This window comes from Artemia sp. Qi Xiang Cuo, chromosome 17 (genome assembly GCF_049724085.1).
Source record: "Artemia sp. Qi Xiang Cuo chromosome 17, ASM4972408v1, whole genome shotgun sequence".
In the NCBI taxonomy this organism is placed as follows: domain Eukaryota; kingdom Metazoa; phylum Arthropoda; class Branchiopoda; order Anostraca; family Artemiidae; genus Artemia; species Artemia sp. Qi Xiang Cuo.
Window position 1 is genome coordinate 9,387,019 of NC_142810.1, and position 27,921 is coordinate 9,414,939.

Below are 27,921 nucleotides of genomic sequence, written 5' to 3' on the forward strand. Positions count from 1 at the left end.
CTTTCTAAAGCCAAATGTACCCGCCTTAGGTTACGGCTGGAAAATCTCTACTCTCTTCTTGGAGGCAACAACCCTCCCTGTCAATTTGTAGAAAATACCTTACTTGTATTCTTCCAAAAAGGGTCACAAATATCAATAGAAATATCCTTCCCCAAACGGGGTCAAAACGCAGACTCTTTCCCCAAACGGGGTCAAAACATAGACTAAAACAAAATTATATTTTATACACCACTGTTCATATGGGTGGACCGTCACTTGGCCCAGCCAATCAGCTACCTCCCCATTCAAACCCAATTCATCCTCTTAGATTTATCTTTCAATGACTCCCAAACCAGGAAGTATAAAAATAACTTGGTTCAAAGCTTACCTATTGCAAAACCACTATCGCTTAGTAACGGGAATTTAACCTGTCTTTTAAAATTATACTATAAGCAAATGTAATTAAGAAAAAGAAAACAGGTCATTTATCTGAAAGGAAAAGAAACAGGGGTGGAACCCCAACAGGGACATTCAACTTTTTAGTGTCTTAATATTCCGTAAAAATGAAAATGCAACTGAAGAACTGCCATCTTGTAGCCCACATGTGAGTGAAGTGTGGTCAACATGACTGAAAGTTTTTTTTTCAACAAGTTTGAAAAAGTAACTTTTTATGGTTGTGTTGTAATTCTTTTCAGAATTTTCAATACTTGGCCGTTCCTGAACAACTGAAGCTAGGAAATCCATACTGATTTCAGGTGATAGTGTATTCATCGAGGTTTAGAAGGTGCTAAGAGTTTGCAAGTTTACTAGCGCTACCTTCGAGAAAAGAAAAGAAATTCAAAAGCGAAATAAATAAATGAATATACATATATATATATATATATATATATATATATATATATATATATATATATATATATATATATATATATATATATATATATATATATATATATATATATATATATATATATATATATATATATATATATATATATATATATATATATATATATATATATATATATATATATATATATATATATATATATATATATATATATATATATATATATATATATATATATATATATATATATATATATATATATATATATATATATATATATATATATATATATATATATATATATATATATATATATATATATATATATATATATATATATATATATATATATATATATATATATGTATATATTTATATATATATTAACCGACCGGCCCTCACCAGAGATCACGGATTCTGCAGAGAAGGTAGACGAGACACCGCAAAGCGAGGCCACCGGTGATGTTTCTGGTTCTTCAAACGTGGCAGTCCTTTCTCTTGGAAAAGTCGAGCCTCATTCTAAGGCAGGCCCTAGAAAAAAAGCAAACAAAGGAAGGAAAAGAGATAGTAGGTCAATACTCACAGGCACTCCCGCGAAAGAGATAATCAAAGAAGCAGTAAGGAGGCAAGAAGAAAAACAAGAAAAATAAGCAGTAAGAAAACCAAAAGGGATTCGAAGAAAGTGGAGATACAAGAAATCACAAAAAAGGGGAAAAAGTTAAGAGACTGGACCTAGGGCAAGACTCAGAACTTAGCAAGGTGTCATCTGTTAAATACGGTGACAGTTTTGATGATTTGCTCCATGTTGGAAGCAACGAAGAAGAAGGAGACTTGTCAGTTGGCATTTTGATTTTGTCCTAGTCAAGCTCTGATCCAAGACCAGATTGAGTTATGTTGTAGGTTAAGTAACCAAAGAAGTAGGGGAAGAAATCACCATACAGGACCTGTAAACTCAATGGAGGGCCAAAATTTGTTTGTACTGAAAAGACATCTGTAGTAGTGAAAAGCTTCGTAGTTCATAAGTTGAGATCACCTGTTGCGTCAGGAGGAACAGACAGAGGTGCCAAGCAATTCTTTTTTCAGGAAGACTTGAGTGAATTTTTTCCATAGTTCCACCGAAAGAGTCTTTCAGTAATGGGGTTTAAGAAAGATCTAACCGAATATTGCCATAGTTTATGACGTTTTGAGTATTGCTTACTTTTATGCGTTCATATTCGAAAGTTCAGTAAAAGAGTAAGAAAATATGCTCCTAACCTTGAGATAACATTATATCCCAGCATACCCCATCATTGTGTTCCGGTTATGAAGGGTATCGCGATAACTGGGACAAAATGACAGACTCTAGACTTTTGCCAGTTCCAAAAATGGTAACACGCTAAAAATAGGTAAAAATTCCGAAGAAACTTGAATGTTTAAGCTACTGGATGGTCTTTAAAGCGTTTAGATAGCTTCATCAGGACTCGAGCAATACCCAAAAGAAGATTTTTTTGTACCAGTTATGGCTGGTCTCCCCTATCCACTTTTTCTGCATCTACTTCTGCCATAACTTCCTTGCCATTGCTAATATCTGTAATACTATCCATCACTTCTCCACCATTATGACTACTGCATCCACTTCTACTACCGCAGGCATTGATACTCCTAACACAACTACTCTTGCTATTACCAACACTCTTTCATCAATTGATCCATAATAGCCATTTACTGCTGCAAAGAGTACTACTTCACTGTTATGACCACCGGCGGATCTAGAGGAAAATCTTGGGGGGGGGGCCGCGCCGGACACAGGGCGCCAAAAACTGATTATACAGGACTAATTTGATAGCTCTTTATTTATATGAAAACACTGCCAAATATGCTCATAAAGGTAAAACTTAGCAAAAGAAAATAAAAACAGTACCACACTACACAACTAAACTCAATCGGCGAGCTTTTCTGAGAGCGAACATATCGATAGCATCGTCTGTTTTCGGCAGTTCGTCTCTGTAAGTCTGCATGAGCAGTAGAGCCTCCAGCCTCTCTTCAGTCATCGTGCTTCGTATTGATGAACATGTCCTGTCAACCTTTGAAAACATTCGTTCTGCTTCACAGGTTGACACAGGAAGCGTCGCGAGAATTTTCAACAATGCGAAGATGTTGGGAAATACATTTTCCTGACAACTGTTCAGCGCTGAAATAGCTGTTTTCGGTTTTTGCACGGTTTCCTTAGACCAATACTTGTTCCAAATCTCGAACTCGGTTTTAACGTCTATCTCCGTACCCACGAGCAGCTCCTTGTACTTTTCGTACCCTGGCTGAACGTCCTCCCAGCGTTTGCCATTAACCACAGCCGGGATCAAAGCTGAAAGTTTTGCAGCATTCGTAAAATGGCAGCTGAACCGCTCCGTAAAATCAAGCAGCATGGCGTCCAGGGCTGGAATAAATGCCGCCAACCTATAATGACTTTCTGGATCCATCTTGGGTACCCCTGCCCGGTATGTAGAACGTGAAGCTATGCGTGGCTGCGTTACCTTGATGGTAGCATCAATCTTTTCGGCCATTTTCAGAAGATCTTCGTAAAGCAGTCTGAATTTGGTTTCGGCATGTGATCGCATATCTTCCAGCATTGCCTTCACGCTGCTAATGAGGGACAAGGCTCTCACGAGGTCACCATCCTTCTGTTGTAGTGACTCGGCCAAAGGTTTCATGATCGACGAAAACGAATTCAGGCAAACCAGTTCTACGAGTGTATCTGATTTTTCAATGCAGGATCGTAATGCATAAGCTCTGCTACTTGCCTCTCGATCGTGCCATCCTTCCATTTCCTGCAGAGCAGAAACGATCGACGGAAGGGAGTCTCAAAACCTGCTGATTGCTTCGTGTCTCTCTACAAATCTCGTCGTACAAAGACTGACGAGTGTCTCTGTTTTAGCTTTGTCCGCGATAAGATGCTTTTTTAGAAGTCTTGTTCTCTTGGCACTTGAGCTGAAGTGAGAAATTGTGTCTCGAACAACGTCTTGGGCATTGCGCAGAATGGGAACTGAAACTATCTTTGAACATGAGAGATTTGTGGCATGGCTCACACAGTGGAAGTAATCTGCCAGTTCACACTGGCGTTTAACTTCAGCAGCAGCACCATTTGTCAAGCTTGCCATGCTAGCAGCTTTGTCGTATCCTTGACCAACGCACTTTGACAAATCCAGATTTGACTTCCTGACCTCACTCAACAGCAGCTTCCCGAGGCTCTTGCCGTCTAGCTTCTCTTTGATGCTTCTACCGTCGTCACTTTCCTCATCTCCAGCGAGTCTTGACAGGGTTTGAAAGGCATCGACAACTGCAAAAGGATCTTCTCGAATCACGTATCCCTGCTCGGTTTTACACACATAACGACAAACAATGACCATCAGCTCCCTGGTCTGCCTGTCTGTTGACTCGTCCGCAAGAAGACACCAAACCGTTGCTTTGTTTGCTTTTCTCACTACTTCGGTTTTTATCATTTCCCCAATTGTTCCAATCAGCTCATTCTGGATCTGTTTACTCGTATATTTGGCGTTGCTCGGTGCATTTTCAAGTAAATTTTTAAGTTGCGAGTCTCCACTCTGAATCTGATACCGAAGTAGGTGGCGGAAATTCCCGTCGTTTACTGCTGTAATGACATCAGAGTCTTGGATATCAAGTTTGCCATCATCACGGTGGCCACGAAGGGGGATAGTCTGTGCCCCGCAAAGCTTGACAGTTTCAACAACGCTTCTCAAGAGTGCACGGTTCTGCTGTATTTGCTTGACCCTTTCACAGTCAAGAGCATTCCTGATATCTTGATCTTGACTACCACGCTGAAACGTTGTTAGCAGCGCGGCAGCTTTTTCCTGGCAGTATTTGTGAAACTGTGCTTCAGCATGGTTTGTCAGCGCACCATCTTTCCCGGTAAGTTTCGAATAGTCTTTTAGCGGTTTCAAGACCAACTTTCCCATTTTTTGCCGTCCGCCGCCTCCAGATAAAGCCGACCATCCTCCTCCGCTTTCGTTGGTCCTCATCAAAACACAAACACTGCACCAAAGGCCTTCGTGGTCTGGATGACGACTCACTGCGAGCCAAGGATACCGGGCAAGATGTTCGGTATTCAAGCGACGCTTGACTTCGCCACCTTTTCTCTTTTGTGTCGAGACTGGAAGATCAGATTGGTTCTTCGGCTTCCACGTTTCGTTCATAAAAAACATAATTTCGCCAGAAGACAACTGATTTCGCTCTTTCAGCGCTACTGCTATACCAAAGTCATTCGACGGCGTGAAGTCAGTTTCAGGCGAAAAAATAGCGCTTTGATTCTGCTGCGGGTGCGGGGACTGTGAAATCAGTGTTGGGCTATGTACCACCAAGGTTTGAGTACTGCTTCTTGATCCTTCAGTCAGCTGATCAGTGTGTGTCGTTTCGCCGAAGTTTGTTATGAAGGCCGTCTGTGAAGTGGACGTAGTTGTTGGTGACAGTTCGTTCTCCTGGCTGAATGCGTTTTTGTGCATTCCGACCGTCGACTCAGAGTGGGCATCAGAAGTTGCCGTCGTCTCAACATCTAACAAAAAAAGTTTCTCTTTTAAAGTTTGCACAAGACATTTATTGTAAACGTATATACACTTTGTATAATGGCTTGCTTTAGTAGATTTAACTCTCAACATGGTGAAGGCAGAATTGGAACTAAATTTGAAAATAAACTGAATCAGCAACATTAACTTTAAACTCCCCAAAAATCTTGAACTTTCATACCCCAAAACTATTTCTAGGAAACCCGGACTTTAAAATAAAATACCACCCTAAACATCACTAATTTAATTTGCAACCCCAAGAACCGATCCCCGACATATGCTAACAAATATTTTTCAAGAGCTGAAACGCGAAACAATTATCACCGAAGTTTACAAGGCTAAAGAGAGAGCTTTAACTGCAAGAATTTGAAAGATAATTTCAGAGCTGACACAGTGTGTCGGTAAAAATACTGCTTTAAGCCAATATCATAACCGTCAGGCGAGACGAGTGGGCTGGTAAAATCAGGTCAAACGCTTCGGACAAATTGCATACGAAGAACACTGTACAAGAGGGACCGTATATAACAACAAAAGCAGCTGGTACGCGATGAAGCTTGACGAATGAGCCTTATCAGGAAAGCTATCCGACAAGGGGCTAAAGCTAAAAATTAGAAGTGTTGATACCCACTTTAAACGACACTCCTTCCTTATTGTTCTATCTTTAAAAGCTTACCTTTAATCTGATCTTTCTTGGCAAAATAATCAGAGATGTCCCTCGATCCTTTACGGCTTTCCGCCATCATTCTTTGTTTCTTCTCTGTTCTATATTCATGCCCTGATTTTTTTTCCGATCCATTTTAAATGCGTTTCCGTCTAACTGGTCTAACACACGGAGCAAAAATACTCCGAAGGCAGTGGCAGGGTCGCTCGCGCCTAGCCTCCCGCCGGTTGGATCTAACCACCCACGCAACTCCCCAAAGACATGCGTTTCTCGTAAGCATTCACAAAATGTTTTGCTCGTTTAGCACGTCCCAAAAATAAACCCAATAATCATGATTCGTGCAGTGTCGGATTTGAACTTTAGATAATGTGATAAAAAGAAAGTAAAAAATGACGGCGTATCCGATTTTTTTTTTTAGCGTCGGTCTTAGTTGAATCATTCACAAAAAAGGGTCGTTTGCACGATGGTTGAGTGGGCGCCAGAAAATGTTGGGGGGGGGCCAGGGCCCCCCCCCCTGGATCCGCCGCTGGTTATGACTACTCAACCCACCTTTTCTACTGTATCCACTTCGTCTACAGCTGCTTCTACCAAAACTACTCATGCCTTTACTAATACTCTTACACCTTTAACTCCAGCACTTTTATTATTCTCCTGTTAGTATTACTCCACCATCATGACCACTGCATCCACTTCTGCTACTTCTACCGCAATTACTCTTGCTATTACTAGTGATCTTGCATCCACTACTGCTGCATTATTACAATGCTCTTTTTAGTGTTACGCCAGCGTAACGACTATTGTATACCCTTCTGTCACTGCGTTACTTTTGCTATAATTACTTTTGCCACAACTACTCTTGCAATAACCAATTATCTTAGATCTACCACTGTGGTCTAATTATTAAAATTCTGTTAGTCCTACCTCTTCATTATGATTACTGCATCCTATTCTGCTGCTGCTGCTTCTGCTACAGGTACTTTTCCATTATCAATGCTGTTGCATCTAATACTCCAGCACAATTCCTATACTTTTGTTAGTACTTCTCATACGTTACTACTACTTCACCCACTTTTGCTACTGCTTGTACTGCTACTGTTGTCATTACCAATACCCCTGCGTATACTACTCAAAAATTATTCTTATACTCCTGTTAGTACTACTCCATTAATATGACTACTTCATCCACTTCTGCTACTGTATCCATTTTCTGCTACGTTTCTTCTGCCTTGCCACAGCTTTTCTTGTCATCACCAATATTCTTATATCAACTACTGCACCATTATTGCTATAATTCTGTTAGTCCTTCTCCACCATTACTACTACTACATCCACTTCCATTAACTCTGGTCATTACCAATGTTCTTACATCCACTACTGCATCATGGTTATTATAGTTTTATTAATGCTTCTGCAATATTATAACTTTAACTTCAACTATGATTACTTTGTTATATTTAGTAAATATAGCTGATATAAATAAACTAGACCTGATACTGCTAGTATTACTACAACTACTTCTACTGAGTTCTAAATCTTGGCTTAGAATAAAACAATTAAAAGAGAAACACATCGCACTCTTATTTATCATGTTCCTTATTAGTAGATGAAAGATGATTAGCCAAGGAGACGCTCTCTTTTCCATCCGAACCAAGAGCCAATTTGAATTTTTACCGTGCAATCATTTAATACTAACATCAATGAGAAAATGTAAAGGGATTTAATTCTAGTGTCATTATTGTTCTTCGCCCTATTTACGTTGTGGCCAAAAAATGAACGAGCCATGTTACAATTGTTCTCCAAATAAGAAAACCCACTTCTCTATTTGAGGCAGGACTTTAGAGTGACTATTGATATCATTTCATATTGATATCATAGCAATTATTTAATACTCACATCAATAAGAAAATGTAAAGGGGTTTCATTCTAGTGTCATTATTGTTCTTCGCCTTATTTACGTTGTGGCCAAAAATAAACGAGCCATGTTACCATTGTTCTCCAAATAATAAAACCCACTTCTCTATTTGAGGCAGGGCTTTAGAGTGACTATTGATAATAGTAATGATATTTCTTCAAGTGTGTCATTTACGGCTGTATCCAGGGGGGAAATACCAGGTTTAAACCCCACACCTGAATATATATATATATATATATATATATATATATATATATATATATATATATATATATATATAGCTAATTTTGATGTGCACCCCCAGCTAATTTGTATTTTTTGCACCCCCACTCCCTCCCCAAAAAAGAAAATCTCCCGAACAAAAAGTCTGGACATAATCTCGGTGTCACTAACTATGCTACTTTCATTACTTTACCAGACTAATTAGTACTTCTATAATAGTGTTACATATTGTAATTTGTTACAATATGTAACAAAGTAATGTTGGCGGTTTTAATTATTTTCCCCTGACAAATATTTGCGCTATTATAACCATAAAAAATCTATTAATGAATCTTAACTACACTATTCTAATAACAATAACTTCTTACTGCTATTACTTCTGGTTTAACAAATAAATTACTGTCGTTACTCATAATTTTGTCTTTATTAATTTGTTTTCATCAGTATTACTATTGTGGCCCTAGGTATAGAATTTGATTTCTCCAGAGGGGAAGAGGAGCTCAACCCTCGTCCCAAAAAACCTGTTTTTTTTTCGAATTTAAAAGAAGAATTCAGAGCAGAATTTTCAGCTTCTGGAGGGTGCTAGGCAGCTTCATTCTTCCCCCAGGAGATCCTATTCCCTCTCCCCTCTGCTATATACCTATGATTGGGACAGTGCATCGTTTGGGAGGGGGGGGGGGGGGCATTTCACCCCCCCCCCCAAATAATGTGGAGAAAAAAATTATTTTATATCCCATGCCCCTTGACTATCGAGATATGGACCCCTCTTGTCCCCCTAATAAAAATGCTGGAGATTCGCCGCTGGATTGGGGCGTTGATTACTTTTGTTGTATTATATCACAATACCTTGGAATAAGAACTTGAATGTGTGCCTGTATAAAACTTGAGTATCACAAATAAAATATACACAGTGCGATCGATAGGGTTGCGTATTTACTCGAGTCAGGACCAACGCTGGGCGACAGCTGTCCCTGGCGTAAGAATCAAGGAAGGGGGCACTTCTATCTTGCTGGTTCGAAGGTTAGTGGAATAAGTAGTTTTATGAGAAATCGACAGCAGTAGCTCGGTGGTAAGTGACGCTTTTCTAAAACAGTATTTACAACCCTCCCGCTATTAAACAAAAAAAGTTTGATCAATTAGCCCAACATGGTTTCCTATATCTTGTTTGAGTCTCAGATAGCTAGGAGGGCTGTTCCAAAATACGTTCCAAATGTTTTATTCTGAAACAGGGGTACAAATGCATGATAATGTAGGGTAGAGTAAGGGTTTTTCCAATTTTTTAAATGAAGATACAAAAAAGATATTTCTAAAAATTAGGGGTGAGGGTGATTTTAGTTTTTTTGCAATGGCAACACTGAAAAAAGATATGTTCCAGAATCTAGAGGAAACGATTCACCCCCCCCCCGTAATTGGCACCCCTGTTCTAAAATTCAAAAGTATTTAGCATTTGAGCTTGTGACATACAAACATCTTGCTCTTATGTTTGTCAATAGCTGTTGGTCAACTATAGTTCGTCTATAGTCAACGAAATTAGTTCGTCTATAGTTCGTCTATAGTCAACGAACTATAGTCAACGAAATTTATAATATGAAATATGCTGGCTTTTGAATTACTACATTCATGCTATTGTAGTCGTGCAAAGACTTGTACACATATTGAATAGTAAAAACCTAAATATAACAAAAAGCTGATATGAATTTACTATAATGCAGCATAATTCATCATTTCAAACTTCACAAAATGATCCGAATTTTACGTTTTTCACAATTTTACAGAGTATTCAACACAAGATGTTCTCAAGGCATATATGTGTGCCACAGCACTACCCAATAGTTCGGGATGATTGAAATATAAGGCGCCAGATTTGGATAATGAAGAAAGGCTAGTTTTAAGACTCCAGACTTTTTTCTTATATTTTCATTTACGTTTTGTTGTTTTTCTCTTCTATCACATTTTAAGGTTTTCTATATCTTTTTCCTACAAGTATTTATTGAAAAATATGGTTATAAACGTGAACTTTAAACGTGGAACAAAATAGCTATCTCAAAATTTTGATTGGATGTTTTTGGGGAAATTGTGGGTGTGGAAGGGGTGGTAGTTGCCTTTCAATCACTTTCGACTATTAAAAAGGGCACTAGCTATTTTCAATCGAATGAGCCATTTTTGAAGTTTCTACGACAACAGGTTCCCTTGCCCTGAGGGCTGTAAGGGGGTTGTCATCCTCAAAGACCTAATTTCCAGAACTTTCAACTACGTTGAACAAAATGACTATCTTAAAATGTTGATTGGATGTGTTTTGGGAAAAGGTGGGCGTGCGAGGAGGGTTAATTGCCCTCCAATCACTTTTGACTATTAAAAAGGGCACTAGCCCTTTGAATTTCCAATCGAATGAGCTCTTTTTGAAGTTTCTACGATAACTCTTTCTATAAAAACCTTATATGCCCCAAGGCATAACTTACAACCCTCGTCCTGAGGGCTGTGGGGGAGTGTCCTCCTAAAAAACATGATTTCTATCTGTAAATCAACTACGATGAACAAAAGTGCTATCTAAAAATTTGGTTTGGATGTGTTTGGGGAAAAGATGGGCGTGAGAGAGGGGTTAGTTGCCCTCAAATCACTTTCGACTATTAAAAAGGGCACTAGACCTTTGAACTTGCAATCGAATGAGTCCTTTTTCAAGTTTCTCCGACAAAGATTTCAATAAAACTTATATACCCCCAGGTCCATAACTTACAACCCTTGCCCTGAGGGCTGTGGGGGAGTGTCCTCCTAAAAAACATGATTTCTATCTGTAAATCAACTACGCTGAACAAAAGTGCTATCTAAAAATTTGGTTTGGATGTGTTTGGGGAAAAGATGGGCGTGAGAGAGGGGTTAGTTGCCCTCAAATCCCTTTCGACTATTAAAAAGGGCACTAGACCTTTGAAATTGCAATCGAATGAGCCCTTTTTCAAGTTTCTCTGACAAAGATTTCAATAAAACTTACATGCCCCCAGGTCATAACTTATAACCATTGCCCTGAACACTTTGGGGGGAGTGCCCTACTCAAAGGTGTAATTTCCTGAACTTTAAACTGCGCAGAACAAAAAGGTAATCTCCAAATTTTGATTGGATGAGTTTGGAAAAATAGTGGGCGTGGAAGGGGTGTTTTGGAATATTGAAACATTGAAATATTGTATATGAATATAAAAGAGAAATATTACCATTTAAAATTGCTTGACACAAAGTTCTTAGCGGCCTTTGCAATCCCCCCCCCCAAAAAAAAAAAAATCCTGGTGGGTCTCATGATGGCTCGTCTCGTGTATTCCACATCTGTGCCGGTAGGTATGCGAAGGTACTATGCTATGCTATGTAGAGAAAGATTGTAGCAGGGGGAGGGTACTGAAAATAATCTAAAATGAAGGGGGTTAATTACTCTCCACTCACCATTGTTGCCTTCCAATCACTTTCGACTATTAAAAAGGGCACTAGCCATTTCAATTTCCAATCGAATGAGCCCTTTTTGAATTTTCTACTACAATGCGTTCTATTAAAACTATATATGCTCCAAGGGTATAATTTAATATCCTTGCCCTGGGAGCTGTGGGAGAGGGGGGGTGGTCATCAATAAAGACCAGATGTCCAGAACTTTCTACTACGTTCAACAAAGTGGCTATCTCAAAATTTTGATTTTATATGTTTGGGGAAAAGGTGGGCGTGACAGGGGGGTTAGTTGCCATCCAATCACTTTCGACTATTAAAAAGGGCTCTAGCCCTCTGAATTTCCGATTGAATGAGCCCCTTTTGAAGTTTTACGACAACTCTGTCTATAAAAACGCATTGAAAAACCACATAAGAGAAAAAAATACATTATGCCATCATCATTCTTGTATGTCCCCAGGGCATAACTTAAAACCCTTGCCCTGAGGGTTGTGGGGGAGTGACCTCCTCAAAAACATATTTTCTATCTGGAAATCAACTACGCTGAACAAAATGGCTATCTAAAAATTTTGATTTGATGTGTTTCGGGAAATGGTGGGCATGGAAGGGGTGTTAGTTGCCTTCCAATCACTTTCGACTATTAAACAGGACAAAAGCCACTCCAATTTCCAATTGAATGAGCCCTTTTTGAAGTTTCTACGACAATTTATTTGATACGAAGTGCCCTGGTCTAAAGGAAGAAAATAATAAATAATACATTGTGCCAACATCGTTCTGATATTTGCGCTGAGGGTTGTAGGGGAGTGACCTCTTCAAAAACATATTTTCTATTTGGAAGTCAACTACACTGAACAAAATTGCTATCGCAAAATTTTGATTGGATGTGTTTGGGGGAATGATGGGCGATGGGGGGAACTTGTTGCCCTTCAATCACTTTAGACTAATAAAAGGGGCACTAGCCACATTTTTTAGTATTATTACTAAAAACCACATTTCTGATAGATGAATAGTAAGGGCAAATTTAACTACGTGTATTATTTTCAACAAAAATATGGAAAAAAATTTACAACAAAAATCCTGATATATTCTGCCAACTATTGGGTGTATTCTGTTACATATGAATAAAAAAATGCTCTCCTGAAGAATTAAAAAGCGAAATTGAAACCTTAAACAACCAAAAATTATTTCTTCGCAGTTTATGGGATATATATTTGCAATATATATATATATATATATATATATATATATATATATATATATATATATATATATATATATATATATATATATATATATATATATATATATATATATATATATATATATATATATATATATATATATATATATATATATATATATATATATATATAATATATATATATATATATATATATATATATATATATATATATATATATATATATATATATATATATATATATATATATATATATATATATAAAAATATATATATATATATATATATATATATATATATATATATATATATATATATATAATCCCTAGTTTTTCAAAATTCTACAAATATAGGGAAACATCACGGGTCAGTTTTTATGAACCAGTTTTGCCCATACATGTTACATAAACTGCGAAGCAATAGTTTTATTCGTTTTGAGTTTCAACTTTGCTCTTTACTTCCATCAGAAAAAAAAGAAGTCGTGACTGATTGCGACTGCGACTAGTAGTGACTGTGACTGCTACTACTTGTAACTACGTCTACTTACGAGTCCGACTCCTTGCGACTGTTTGTGTTAGCGATAGTGACTACTTGCGATCATGACTACTTGCGGCTGCTACCACTACTGCCACTACTACTACTACTGCTACTACTGCTACTGCTGCTACTAAAACTACCACTACTACTACTACTGCTACTACTACTACTACTACTACTACCACTACTACCACTATAAGTAAAACTTCTGAACTAAATCAAAAGAGTTTAAGTACATCCAGACATAAATTCATTATCTTGAAAACGGAATAGGATAAAGTTGGAACTTTCAGGGGAAATGAGGGGTGTTAAATCGAAACTTTCAGGGTATCTCGAGGGCGGTATAGAATTAAATTAAAAGATGAATATAGGTGCATTCAGGTGTTCAGAAGCATGTATCGGCAATATCTCAGTAGCTTCTTAGGATATTAACTTGAAACTTCCAGGGAATGTTTAGAAAATGTTAAACTAAATCAAAATACACTATGTGCATCCATGTTGCCGTAAAGTCGTATCTGCAGAATCTCAGGAACGACTAAAGACGTCAAGTTAAAATCTTTAGGGAATATTGAGGGGGATTTTGACTAAATTAAAAGCCACTATGTTAATCCAGGCTTGTCAGAAGGGCGTATCTGAAGAACCTCGGGAACGGCTGATGGTACTAAGCTGAAACTTTCAGGGAATGCTGGGGGACATTGAAATGGATCAAAAGGATTAATATGCATCCAAGTGGTCAAAAGGTCGCATCGGCAAAATTTAAGGAACGGTTACGGGTATTTAGTTGAAACTACTCGTTGTAAGTGCGTACTCGTTGTCAAAAGACATATCTTTAACACCTCAGAAACGGCTGAGGATGTCAATTTGAAACTTTTGGAGAATGCCAGGGGATGCTGGACTAAATGAAAATACACTGCGTTCAGACAATAGGAACAAAGGTAACCTCAACCGGAAACGAATCTAGTTGAATTGATTCTTGACGTCGTATCTTTTTTTAACAGAAAATCAAACTCATGACTAAATGAGCTCAAGATACTTTTTTTTAACAAACGAGCAGTTGAAATGGAATATTACACAATAAGATTCTTACAATGTCAATAAATAATTAAATATTAATTAATTTTATATAATTCATTAATTATTTATAATTAAGGGTCAATAAATAATTCCCTATACTCAGAGTTTTATCAGGATGGGGTCAGAATGGCTTCAGCCTCGTAGAACCCTAAAGATTATGAAGATTTTTAAGTTCATTTATTTGAATAATATTCCATTTATCCATCCATATAAAGTTCTATAGCACAACTATTATTAAGATTTTTTTGCAAAATCTTGTCCAAAATATAAACAGCAAGCTAAAATACTGATTCTTAAGGAAGAAAATTGAAAAATGATTTACATATAGTCCTTTTGTTAACCAATGAAAAAACAATATCAATTAAAATTCACCAGAAATTAGTTTTATAAAAAAAACTTTTTCTGCAACAGATTTATAAATAGCTAGCAAAAGTCTTAATTCTTCAGAAGAAAAATCAAAAAAACTATGCAAATATTCCTTTTACTAGTCCTTAAAAAACAATGTCAACTGAAAATGAACAAAAATTGATTTCAAAAATCTTTTTCCTAAAATGAACTTTTTCAAAGAAAAATAAAAGGCCAAATTTGACCAATGGCGAGCAAAAATAAAGTCAAATTATAATTCAGGCATAAAAAGAACATAAAACACTATCAATAAATAAATGAAACCCAAAACAAACAGAAATTACAATAAATAATAAAAGAAAACTTAAAACAACCTGATAATTAGCAGTAAATAGCTACATTAAACCAAAGCCGAGCAAAATAAAGTCAAATTATAAATCAGGCATAAAAAAACATAAAACACTATCAATAAATAAATGAAACCCAAAACAAACAGAAATTATAATAAATAATAAAAGAAAACTTAAAACAACCTGATAATTAGTAGTAAATAGCTACATTAAGCCAAAGGCAAGGAAAATAAAGTCAAATTATAATTCAGGCATAAAAAAAAACATAAAACACTATCAATAAATAAATGAAACCCAAGACAAACAGAAATTATAATAAATAATAAAAGAAAACTTAAAACAACCTGATAATTAGTAGTAAATAGCTACATTAAACCAAAGGCAAGGAAAATAAAGTCAAATTATAATTCAGGCATAAAAAAAAAAACATAAAACACTATCAATAAATAAATGAAACCCAAAACAAACAGAAATTATAATAAATAATAAAAGAAAACTTAAAACAACCTGATAATTAGCAGTAAATAGCTACATTAAGCCAAAGGCGAGCAAAATAAAGTCAAATTATAATTCAGGCATAAAAAAAACATAAAACACTATCAATAAATAAATGAAACCCAAGACAAACAGAAATTACAATAAATAATAAAAGAAAACTTAAAATAACCTGATAATTAGCAGTAAATAGCTACATTAAACCAAAGGCGAGCAAAATAAAGTCAAATAATAATTCAAGCTTTAAAAGAACATAAATTACTATCAATAAATAAATGAAACCCAAAACGGGCAGGAACTAAGATAAATAATAAAATAAAACGTAGAACGAAATGAAATTACCCCAAATCTTTTCCTCTAAAGACAAGAACGTCATTTGCGCTATATTAAGCGCATTCTCTTTATAAAGTTAATAAATCCAGAAGCCTGAGACTTTCAGGAACGAATATCAATATATTAAACTGCCAATGTGCATTCACTTGTTGTTTTCACTAATCTTGATTATTACGAACATTGTCTTTTTTTTGTTGATGTTATGACAAATAAAAACACAATTTTCGAAATGAAAATTGACCCCTTTCTTCCTCAGTTTTATAGATTATGAATAGAAATTTGGTTCAACTGATAAAAAGCTTTAATGAAGGTCCTTTCCTTGTATTGTATACCAGACAAGTATATCAAAGTGAATAAAGCTATGCATTAGAACAATGTCCCTGCGATTAAGGTAAAACTTGTGGTTGGTAGTTTGTTTGGTGTTCAATCAGGAGCTAAACAGGGTTATGTCCTATTCCCGTTTATGCAGATTACTTTGATGGATGAGTCCTATAGAATATTACAAAGGGAATGGAAGAGCACTGGATCAAATGGGAATTTACAGTCTTCTAGACTTAGTTTATCTAGATGATTTGAGTGTTCTAGATATAAATTTTAGCATAGCATATATTAAATACGTAACCTAACCTAGATACCTTTCCCACCTAAACCCCAAAAAACTAAAGTTTCAAAAATTTAGATGTTATGAAAACATTTTAGATGTTATGGCGTGTCGACGTTATGACCGTCGACGTCCTGACGGTTAGTTGTTCTGACGGATTTCCGTTATTAAAAAAAAATTTGATGTTTTGATGTGTCGATGTTATGACTGTCGACGTTCTGACGGGTAGAGATTGTGACTGTCGATGAACTGACATGTCGATGTTCTGACGGGTAGCGATTGTGACTGTCGATGTCCTGACGTTTCGATGTTATGACTATCGATGTCCTGACGTGTCGATATTCTAACGGATCTTTTGTCGATTTCATGATGGATTTTGTCGATGTCCTGACGGTAGTGGTCCTGACGTGCAGATGTCCTGGATCCTTCCCTTGAGAAGGCATGGGGGTTGTCAGCCCTACTCATGGTAATTTTTGCTTGTTTTGAGTTTGACTCGGTTATTTATTGTAATTTCTGTTCGTTTTGGGTTTTATTTATTTATTGATGGTGATTTGTGGTAATTTTAGGTTTGGAAAATTATTTGACTTTATTTCTGCTCATTTTCGGATTAACGGACCTCTTTACTTTTCTTTAAAAAAACATATTTTGTGAATTTTTTTTTTTATTATTTTGTTAAAGCAGGTTACTATCCATATAGAATGCAGCCTCATTTTCAAAATTTATTTTCAGGCCACGATAGAACATAAAACATACTTTACCGTGAACATGAAACATATTCAGTCTCTTTTTTGTTTGTACAGTAATTATTGCGCTAAAACAAGTTACTTTCCAAACCGAATGCAGCCTCATTTCCAAAACGTTATTTTAAGGCCAGAATAGTAACATGAATGGGAAACATACGTTATTTCAGAAACCTTTCCCTTGATTGTTTCTACAATACATATTGCATCAAAGCAGGATGTTTTCCATATGGAACGCAGCCCTGTTTATAAACGCTATTTTAGTGTAGCGACAATAACGTTAACTTGAAGCATACGTCATTTTGGAAATATTGCTTGTTTTTACCCGTGCTTCCATTCCACTAATGAGGGAATAAAGTATTTAAGTGTAAAAAAAAGAGTAGATTTATAATAGGACACAATCCGGAAATAAGTAGGTTATCGTGCTTACTATTTGAACAGGAATGTTAACAAAATTGATTCTTGCGCTATATTACCAGTGTTTCCACTTTAAATTTTTTCAATCCCTAAAAGGCGGGTGGAAAATCCCTAGAAATCGCTATTTTCAGTACCAAAATCTCTAAAAGTTTCCCCATTTTCTGACTTCTTTCCAAGTTACAAGCAAAGCCTTATTAGGCTGACTTTTAATTTCATTTATTTAGGACGACCTATTTTGCAACTCAAGACCTTTTATTTTCACCAAAATATCTTCTTTTGACGTTTAAAACAATGCTTTGTATTTATCGACTATGAAGTTCGGTTTTGATTCATAGATTCCGGGTCCAGATCTCAGATTCTGGACCATATGAATATATTTTATTTATTTGTTTTTCTTTGCCATTATTTTTTCCTTCTCTATTTCTACTTTTGCAACACCTTCGTTTTTATTTGAATTGATACGAAGGATTGGCATGAATGATATCCAGCGTTTTTTACGCATTAGTTTTGTTTTGACTTTTTTTTTTATATTGAGTTGTTAATTTGAAGCAGTGTAGTAGCAAAAATGAATCACCTAAAGCTTGATTTAAGGACAGCGCCTGCATTTTGATCTTTTGAATTATTTGATTTTAGCTAGGGTAGACTACTACCTGCCTCCCAGTTTTCCAGAAATTGCCGAATGCAGACGCACTTTAAACTGTATTCAGAAAAATTTAAGGAGAATTACCAATTAATAAGATTTAAGAGAAAACACCAAATGCTAAGATTAATACCCCGAGTCATCGTTGTCGTCGCCATCCCCATCGTCTTTCCCAATGCCAAAAAAAGTGACGCGTTTGGACGCAGTCACATCGAATTTCAAGGACTTCATTTTTTTCTTTAAACTCTCGATGAACGTAGGGTGGCCTTTACGCTTCATCCCATACTTGACAGAAATCGTCGCAGCGAAAGTTAGGTTTTTTAGCCCATTCCTCTATTCATTTTTTACTGTTTTCAGAACGCTGAAAAGTCTTTCCACAACGATATCTGAGCAGGGAAAGTCCAAAAATAAACCGAATGACATGAAGAACGCTAGTGAACTTTAGCACTCCACTTGGCCTCTTGATGGACGCCACCCAGTTCCAAAAATCAATCGGGTTTCAGCCACAGAGCAAACTGGCGTCTGGACTAAGCAGCATCAATGCCCGCTACTTTTTTTTCAACCAGCCCAAAATCCCACGAGGGGTGCCCGAACTTATGGCAAAAAAGCCGCAACGATAGAATATCACCATCCGATGCGACTTTTGGGTCTACAATCTCTACGAAGTTGTAAATGTCGTAATCAAATGGAAATCAGTCGATTAGCTGGGACACAGCTTCAATATAAAATTTCTGGGCAATCTCCTTGATGCTCTTCATTTCTCCGTGAACTTTGTATCTTTTCCTTGTAAGGAAAACAGACAAGCGGTCAGTCCTAGTCCCAGGTAAACCTTACGAGGTGGGTAGGAAGAACTCTTCTCTTTTAAGGTTCACAGACTGAACAGACTCAATTTTGTACTGTGACAAATATAGTCTTTTACTGTGAAATTGTGACAAAGGCTCTTCACAACTTCTAGCACTTCTTTTTTAAGCAAGTAAGATGGTAAATGTGCATAGGTGCTTCTATTTGTATTTGTCCATCACGTCGGTCCTTTCACGTTGGTTATTTTGTTTCAAATTTTGCGGGTCTTTCCAAGTCCGACAAAAACAAGAACATTTGTCAATGACTTTTGCCGAAAGCCGTTGTATCCGAAATTCCTTTTTCCGTAACAAAAATTCATAGGCTCGGCAAGGAAAAAAGTGGAAAATCCAAATTTAAAGTAGAAATAAAGTATTAAAGTAGGTCTAAAAATATTAGAGGAGAAACATTCAAAATAAAGTAGTGTACTCTAAAATATAGTAGAAATGGAAGCACTGGTTTTTACTGTAAATATTACATTAAAGTAGGTTACTTTCCATGTGGAAAGCAGCCTCTTTTTAAAACGCTATTAATGTCACCATTGTAACGTCAACTTGAGGCACACGTCATTTCGGATGTCTTTCTTTTGTTTAATTTTGCCGTAATTATTGTATTAAACAGGCTACTTTCCATATGGAAGTTACAATAACATTAATTTGGCAAATTAGTCAGTGTTTTTGCTCCGTATATTGGCACATAATTCGTCTTGCGCCAAGTTTTTAAGTGCTAATTTACATAATGAAAAGTTCTTCATGACCCCGTTAACTTGAAAATGTGTGTGAAAGTAAAATTAATTATATCAAAACATCATTGAGGGCTGTTATTTTTGGTATGGGTATCCGAAGGGAACACGGAACAGTTGGGAACACGGATATACACAGGGGACAATGTTCTGCCTCTAGGGATGGTAGAAACTCTGTTTGGCTGATGACATTCAAACAATTTGCTCTATTAAAAAAAATAATTAAAAAAAAAAATCAAAATAGCCCGATCAGCTAAATTTAGTTAATTTGGCAAAATATGTTTTTCTGTTTGGACTGGAGTAATAAAAAAAGGCAACCATGGCAGGTAATCAGAAATACACCCTGGGGAGACCAAAATAGTGTAATTGTGTGCTATTAGACTGTGAACTTACAGAAATTATATTTTTATTCGTCTACTTTTTCTTATCAAGTTATTTTATTCCAGTAATTTCCCCATAATTTCAAAAGCTCAGGGCAATTCTTTCCCCCAACAGTAAGCACATTCAAATTTTGCATTAATATAAAGACGGGTTTACATAGAAATGAAATGACAGCAATGCCTGCAATTCAAATCCGTGTAGCCGTAAAAAGTAAAACATTTAAAATATTTAAAAAACGAAATAAAATATTTAGAACGAAATAATTAAACCATGTGATAAAAAAAAGATAGCTACTATGGTTTATAAATTAATTACATAATTAGTTAGTCAATCCACTAAGCTTCAACACTTCCATTTCAAAAAGATACTAATTAATCTGCTAATAAAGTAACCGAAGGCAAAAATATAATTGTTATTAATACTGTAACATACGTAAGTGCTTAAATATTATGTTGCCTTCCTCCGTTCCCTACGATCGACAGCTTGGAAATTTTGCCCTGGCAAATGGGTTCGTATTTCGATCATTCCGTACTCTAAGCGAGTACTCATGAGCGAAATTAATTCTGTCGCCTCCCTCCTCTCACTTCTTTGACTAGAGTCAGCAGCTTAGGCAGTACTTGTCTGGGTACTGGTGCATAATACGGGCACTTCTAAAAAGTCAAGTTTGGTTATTGCTAATGATATAAAATAAAATCGGATGAATATATAATAGTTTATAAGCAAATTTTGGGCTATATATTTGCACATTAGGGGGGGGAGGTAAAGCATAGCATATATTAAATACGTAACCTAACCTAGGTACCTTTCCCCCCTTAAACCCCAAAAAACAATCGTTTAAATATTGTAACTCATTGAGAAACCACGGCTTTGCAGTCATTTATGTTAGTAGTCTCTTGAGAATAGCTTGTTTGACGGGTTTTTCGTGACTGATTTCCTTGTACAAAATATAAAAGTGTCCGTATTACGCACCAGTAACCTTGTCTGTTATAACGCCTATGTATGCAGAAGCTAAGTAGAACCGGTTTTCATTGAGTTTGCGATCTGTATTGAATGAAATTTATTTAAAATGCGATCTGTATGATAAAAATATAATATTTTAAAAACAAATCTCGGCTATATATTTGTACATTAGGGGGTGGTGGTAAAGTATAACGGGTCTGCATGCAAAATATGTTAGGTACAATTATTCTGCATATTATGAAGTAGGAACTTTTTCTAACTTCTCACTGTCCAAATAATTTACCCCCCCCTTTTCCTAGGGTGCAAATCTATAGCCCAAATTATATATTTTGCAACGTTTCATTAGGAATGAGCGTCAGAGAAACAGGGTCTACTTAGCTTCTATATACATAGGCGCTATAACAGACAAGTACCGTTAGGGCATTCGCCACTCACACATGACGCATAACGTTTGCATAATCCAAGCATTATTCTAAGTCGATTTTTGTATTGTTTATTCGGTGGATGTGTTCTAAGATTTCTGTACTCTAAGCCCATTTTAACCACTTCTAATTTTACGTTTCTAATCTGATCAGTGAATTCAAATGTAGATGTTTGGGAGATACAATATATTTTTCAAAATCTAGGGGTGCGGATTTTGTTGTTTCTACAATTGTTCAATGAAAATAAAAATTTTAATGCATTTTTTTTAACAAAAATGCCAAAAAACTGGTAATATTCAAAATCTTAGAGAGAAAGGTACAGAATAGGGGCAATATATATATATATATATATATATATATATATATATATATATATATATATATATATATATATATATATATATATATATGAGTTTATGGGAAATCAGAAAAGTAGTCAGTCGCCTTGCATTGATATAAACGGAAGCTATGTGAGTGATAAAAATGTAGTCGCGAATCATTTTGGCCAGTTTTATTCTCAGGTTGGCTCGTCTGTTCAAGAGAGTGTAAGGTGGGACAGGGGAAATTTTATTCGCGAGGAATTCGTGGACTCTCGTGGAGACACTGTTGAGTTCCAGTTTGAAAAGTGTACAAGTGATGAAGTGATTAAAATAGTGAAAAATATAAAATCGAATTCTGCTGGAATAGATGGCGTGAATCTGAGAACTTTTGAAGCTGTGTTAATATATATACTACCATGTATTCTCCATGTTATTGATTTATCTATGGAAACGGGGACCTTTCCAGAAGCGTTGAAGCAAGCTAAAGTTATCCTGCTTTACAAAGGGGGTGCCAGGTCAGATACCGGTAACTGGAGACCAATATCGATACTGCCTTTATTGTCAAAAATTTTGGAAAAAGTGATTCATCGCCGTCTATATGACCATGTCACGAAACATAGCCTACTCAGTGATACCCAATTCGGGTTTCAAAAAGGTCATTCCACTAGTCATGCTGCCATTCATCTTGTTGATTTTGTAAATAATTGTTTAGTAAAAGGTGAAATCCCCCTAACAGTATTTTTTGATTTTAGGAAAGCCTTTGATACGGTGGATTTTAAAATATTAGTGCAAAGATTAGAATGCTTAGGTGTTAAAGCAGTGAGTTTGAAGTGGTTTGAAAGTTATTTGTGTGGGAGGTCTATTAAAGTGATGATTGATGATGCTTTTTCTTTCCCTGATTGGGTACTGTGTGGTTTGCCTCAGGGCTCATTCATTGGCCAGCGTTTGCATCTAGTTTATGTGATGATCAGGAATTTTTATCTTCCAGATTGTTGCTTAACGTCATTCGCCGATTACCCTGCAGTTAAGGGTACTCTTCGGGGTGTGGATGTTCGTGTGTTGAAAGTGAAATGTGTTCTGAGAAATTTCCATGTTTTTACTAGTTTGAGTTTGTTATCAGTTAATGTTACTAAGACTAATTTTATTGTATATTCTAGAGAAGGCAAGCTCAGTGATATTGATGGTAGAATTCTGTTTAATATTAAGCCTGTAGTTCAACTTCAAGAAATCCGGTACTTAGGTTTTTACATTGATTGTAATTTTTCGTGGAAACGCCACAGTAATGTTGTTGCCGCAAAGGTTGCAAGTGGCCTTGGAGCGATTCGTCGTTTTAAAAATTTCTTACCTCAGAGAGTTTTATTGCTTTTATACCATGCTTTGATCTACCCATATGCTTCGTATGGCTGTATGTTATGGGCAAGTAATTTTTATGTGAATTTTAAACGTGTTCAGACTTTTCAAAATAGAGCGATGCGTCTTATTGGTGGGTATGTTGAAGGTGTAAATAAAACTTCATCTTGCTTCAACAATATGCAAGTGTTGAATGTAGGACAGCTACGAGACTACCAAATAGGAATTTTTGCTTATCAATGCTGGAATGATGTTAGTCCAGAGGTTTTTCGTGGTTATTTTAATGACAATAGGTCTTTGCACCATTATGAAACTCGTCATGCTAGTGATTTCATTGTTCCGAATAGAAGTGGAACCAGGGCCGGCTTCCATACTAGATTTTCAGGACTTAATGTGTGGAACTCTATTCCGGAGAGCATTCGGGCGGCTGAGCACCTGGGGCTATTTAAAAATAAATTGAAAAAATATTTGTTAGGTCAAGGTTCATAGTTTTTTTTATTTTTTTTTTTATTATTATTATTATTTATCTTTATTATTATTAAATGAATTGATGAGAGATTTTTTTTTTTTTTTTTTTTTTTTTTTTTTTTTTTTTTTTTTTAGTGTTTGTATGTAATTTGTGTGTGTTTTTTTTTAGTGTATGTACCCGCCCAGTCACAAGTGCTTTTTGGTATCTTTCTTGGGGCGGGTATTGGCATATTTGTTAAATGTATTTTGATGTTAAATGAACTGAACTGAACTGAATATATATATATATATATATATATATATATATATATATATATATATATATATATATATATATATATATATATATATATATATATATATATATATATATATATATATATATATGTTGGTGGTAACGAACTGTAAGTAAGGAGTGACCGGGCTCAATAGTAACTGAAACTCTAAAAAACGGAATTTGGATACCAATAGATATATCAAAAGAATCGTCTTGTGTCGCTGATTTCAAATATATAATATTCATTATGTTTTCATTAAGTTACCTATCAATAGCTACGAGTCTCAGAAAATTTGCCTGATTTTCGAAAAAAGGAGGAAACACCCCCTAAAAGTTATAGAATCTGAATGAAAATGACACCATCAGATTTAGCGCATTAGAATACCCTACTGTAGATGTTTCAAGCTCATATCTTCAAAAACGTAGAATTTTGTATTTTTTGCCAGAAGAAAGATCACGGATGCGTGTTAATTTGTTTTGTTTTCCCGAGGGGTGATCGTATCGACCCAATGGCTCTAGAATATCAGTAGAGGGCTCGTTCAAACCGAAATTAAAAGTTCTAGTACCCTTTTTAAGTGACCAAAAGATGGGAGGATAGCTAATCCCTCTCTCACGCCCCTTTTTTCTCAAAATCGTCCGATAAAAATTTGAAATAGCCATTTTGTTCAGCATACTTGAAAGGCCGAATAACTATGCCTTTGGAAATGTCATGACCCCCTAAGTCCCTGGGGAAATTTATTGAAGTTATAAAATTTGCCCATTGTTTACGTGTAGTATGTGTTATTACGTGTTTACGTGTATTATGTAGGAAGTATCCATTTCTCAGGGGGGGGGGGGACGAATTTTCTGCTAAGGGGATTTTCCACTGGGAGAATTTTTGCATGGGAAGGGAAGATACCAGGCGGTAAATTTTTTCAGGGGAAATTTTACACTTGGGGAATTTGTCAGAATTCCTATACAAAATTCTTCTTATGTCTTGCTTTCTCTTTGCCAACTCGCTTTTACGCATGGAGATATTAAGGGCATTCTTCCGGGGTAAATTTTCATCTGGATGAATTTTCTAGAGAATGTTTTCGTGGAGAGGAGGTATTTTTCAGTGGTGGTCGAGCCAGATTTTCTCTAAATGAGGCCAGATTTTCTGGCCTCATTTAGAAAAACGATCAGAAATTAAATAAGAAAAAAACAGCTTTTTCAACTGAAAGTAAGGAGCAACATTAAAACTTCAAACGAAATGAAATTATTGCGTATATGGGGGGGATTGATCCTCCTCAACACCTCACTCTTTTCGCTAAAGTTTGAATTTTGTGCCAATTTTTTAAGAATGACTCCTGAAACACAAGGTTCGATTAATTAAAACAATTAGAAGCTTTTTTTAAAAGTACTAAAAATTTTAGCTTAAGGAGCGAGGTGTTGAGGAGGAGCAACCCCCCTCATATACGTAATAATTCCTGTTTGTTTTAAGTTTTAATGTTGCTCCTTACTTTCAGCTGAAGAAAACTTTTTTTTTTGTTCAATTCTTTAGTCTAGTGCCAAGAGGAACATCTTACGTTTGAAAATTTTAGTCGCAAAACTGACGAATCAGTTTCATTAAAAAATTAACTAAGCTTGTTATTAACTAATTCATTAACTAATTAAAATTGACTATTTAAAAATTGGCTAATTAATTGAGGTTGTTTCATTTCACGCTACATAGATTCATACTAGATTCACCCGTGTTTGCTTTTTCTGAAATAAAAATTGAACAAACACATGCCTTCTGTTTTAAGTCTCTTGCTTTTACTATTTGTCTTGCAATTTCCTATAAATTTATGAATCTTTAACTTAACTTGCTTTTCTTTCATCTATTTCTTCTATTCATCTGTAAAACATTCCCCATAAAAAATTGGTCCACTGTTTTGGACTAGTTCCAATCAGAGAATATATAATTACGTTAACTGTTGACTAATATCTGGCAAATTTTCAGAAGACCATGATGTTTATCTTGGTGACAAAGAACATGTGAATGCACCTCCTCCTGCATACTCCCACGACCCCTATCAACCTGCATACGGCTCCTTGACTTCGGATCCACTTGAGACAGCTATAGGATATGTATATTATTATGTTCCAACTGCCGAGAACTACCTCCCTAAATACGATGCTAAGAAGATGCTTGAACCAGCTATGTCATACGTGATGTCACACATGCCAGATGTGAGGTCATACATGAGGACATTGGTCATGCCAAGATTGAGGAGGATGGTTGAGAATAATGGCGAACGCTTGCAAGGCTATTCTAACAATGTCGTTTCTATGATTGCAGGTAATTTATTCCTTCTCATGGCTAATGTGTTCTCATGGTTATAATTTGGAGGAGGGGACTTATCATCAGGCCTATTCAGGAAAGAGGATTCACCATGGGCGCCCATAAACTGAAGTCCAGGGGGGCAAACCTCGTCTAATTGGCACTTTTAATGCTATATAATAGAAATCTCAGAACAAAAAGATAAAAATAAGGCAGCATCATTCAGCCAGGGGGGCGGGTGTATCCACTCCAAAGGGCAGTGTATCTCCAGGATCGTCAGGCAAAGACGACCGACCCTAGGGTGGGAGTAATCTGTAAGAGAGTATTCAGACTACTACTGCTACTACTAACGACTCACTGCAGCACCAAGCTGCCTGAGGCTAATACAACAACGCACATCCTCCTCCATCCGAATCTACTTAAAGTCTCCCTCTTTACACTAAGAAAGGAGATATCCAGTATTCAGACTGGTCAAGACATTTATTGAAATATCACTGCCCTAGAATGTTAAACTTACCCTTAGACCTTTTTTCTTAAAAGGCAACATATTTCCAATCTTGGAAAAGAAAGGCGATGGACTCTTCGGCTGGTTTGATCCGTGCAATCGTGTTCTGTCGAGTCAAGAAATTTACTGAACTATCATAGCAGTGTAAATTTAGCCTTATCATGGGACTTTCCACCCAAAATATATTTTTAAATATAGTTACTGGAGAAAGACTTCGGTTGGGCCTTTCTTGCATATCCATGATTCTTGGTTAGTTGGTATGCAGTGGAGTGGCATCCATGAGTCTTTGCCCCTTCCCACCAAATTTTTCAATATAATGGTCTTCCCTACATGTTCTACACAATTCGCCTATTTTTGGTGCTTTTTCAAATTTGCCCCCCCTCCTAAATGTCGTCCAAACTGAAATAAATTTACGGCGTATGTTCCTTATGAAGACAGTTATGTCTAACAAATGTATTTTTGTTGTCGCAAAACCTGTAAAAACAACAACAAAAAAACTTTTACCAAAAAAAGAAGCACAAGGTATGCATAATAATTTAAATTGACCATGTAGATTATATCGCCATTTGCCATTGCGTTGACATTATCCTGGTCATTTGCATTGGCAATATAATAATTCTCCCTACATTTTCTACATAATTCGCCTATTTTTGGCGCTTTTTAAAATTCCCCCCCCCCCATAAATACCATCCAGCTGATACATATTTATGGCGTAATTTCCTTATAAAAGACAGTTATGTCTAACATAGCCTACATATTTTTGTTTTCGCACAACCTGTATAAACAATAAAGCACAAGATACGCATAATAAATTGGTCTTGTAAATAGTATATTATATTTTTATTTAATTCGTGATCTATACTTCAACTATTTTCTATATAGCTTATTAGGATTATTTTAAGAGTTATGGTCACAGCCCCCTGAATATTTTTAGCAATATTTTATTGATTTTTTTAGGACAAGAAAAAAAAGAAATCGATAAAACAAAGAATTGAACAAATTACTATAAACATATATGCAGGTAATTCCAATCCTTATAGAGGTA

General features: G+C 35.9%; 1 protein-coding gene across 1 annotated transcript in view; it reads left to right on the forward strand.

The window, feature by feature from the left end:
- Window positions 1–27,921, forward strand: part of LOC148941865 (uncharacterized) — a 77,558-nt gene that overhangs the window by 35,415 nt on the left and 14,222 nt on the right. The window contains exon 3 of the mRNA XM_089103411.1: window positions 26,051–26,389. Coding sequence (XP_088959537.1) covers window positions 26,051–26,389 — 339 coding nt within the window. The remainder of the gene's footprint in view (window positions 1–26,050; window positions 26,390–27,921) is intronic.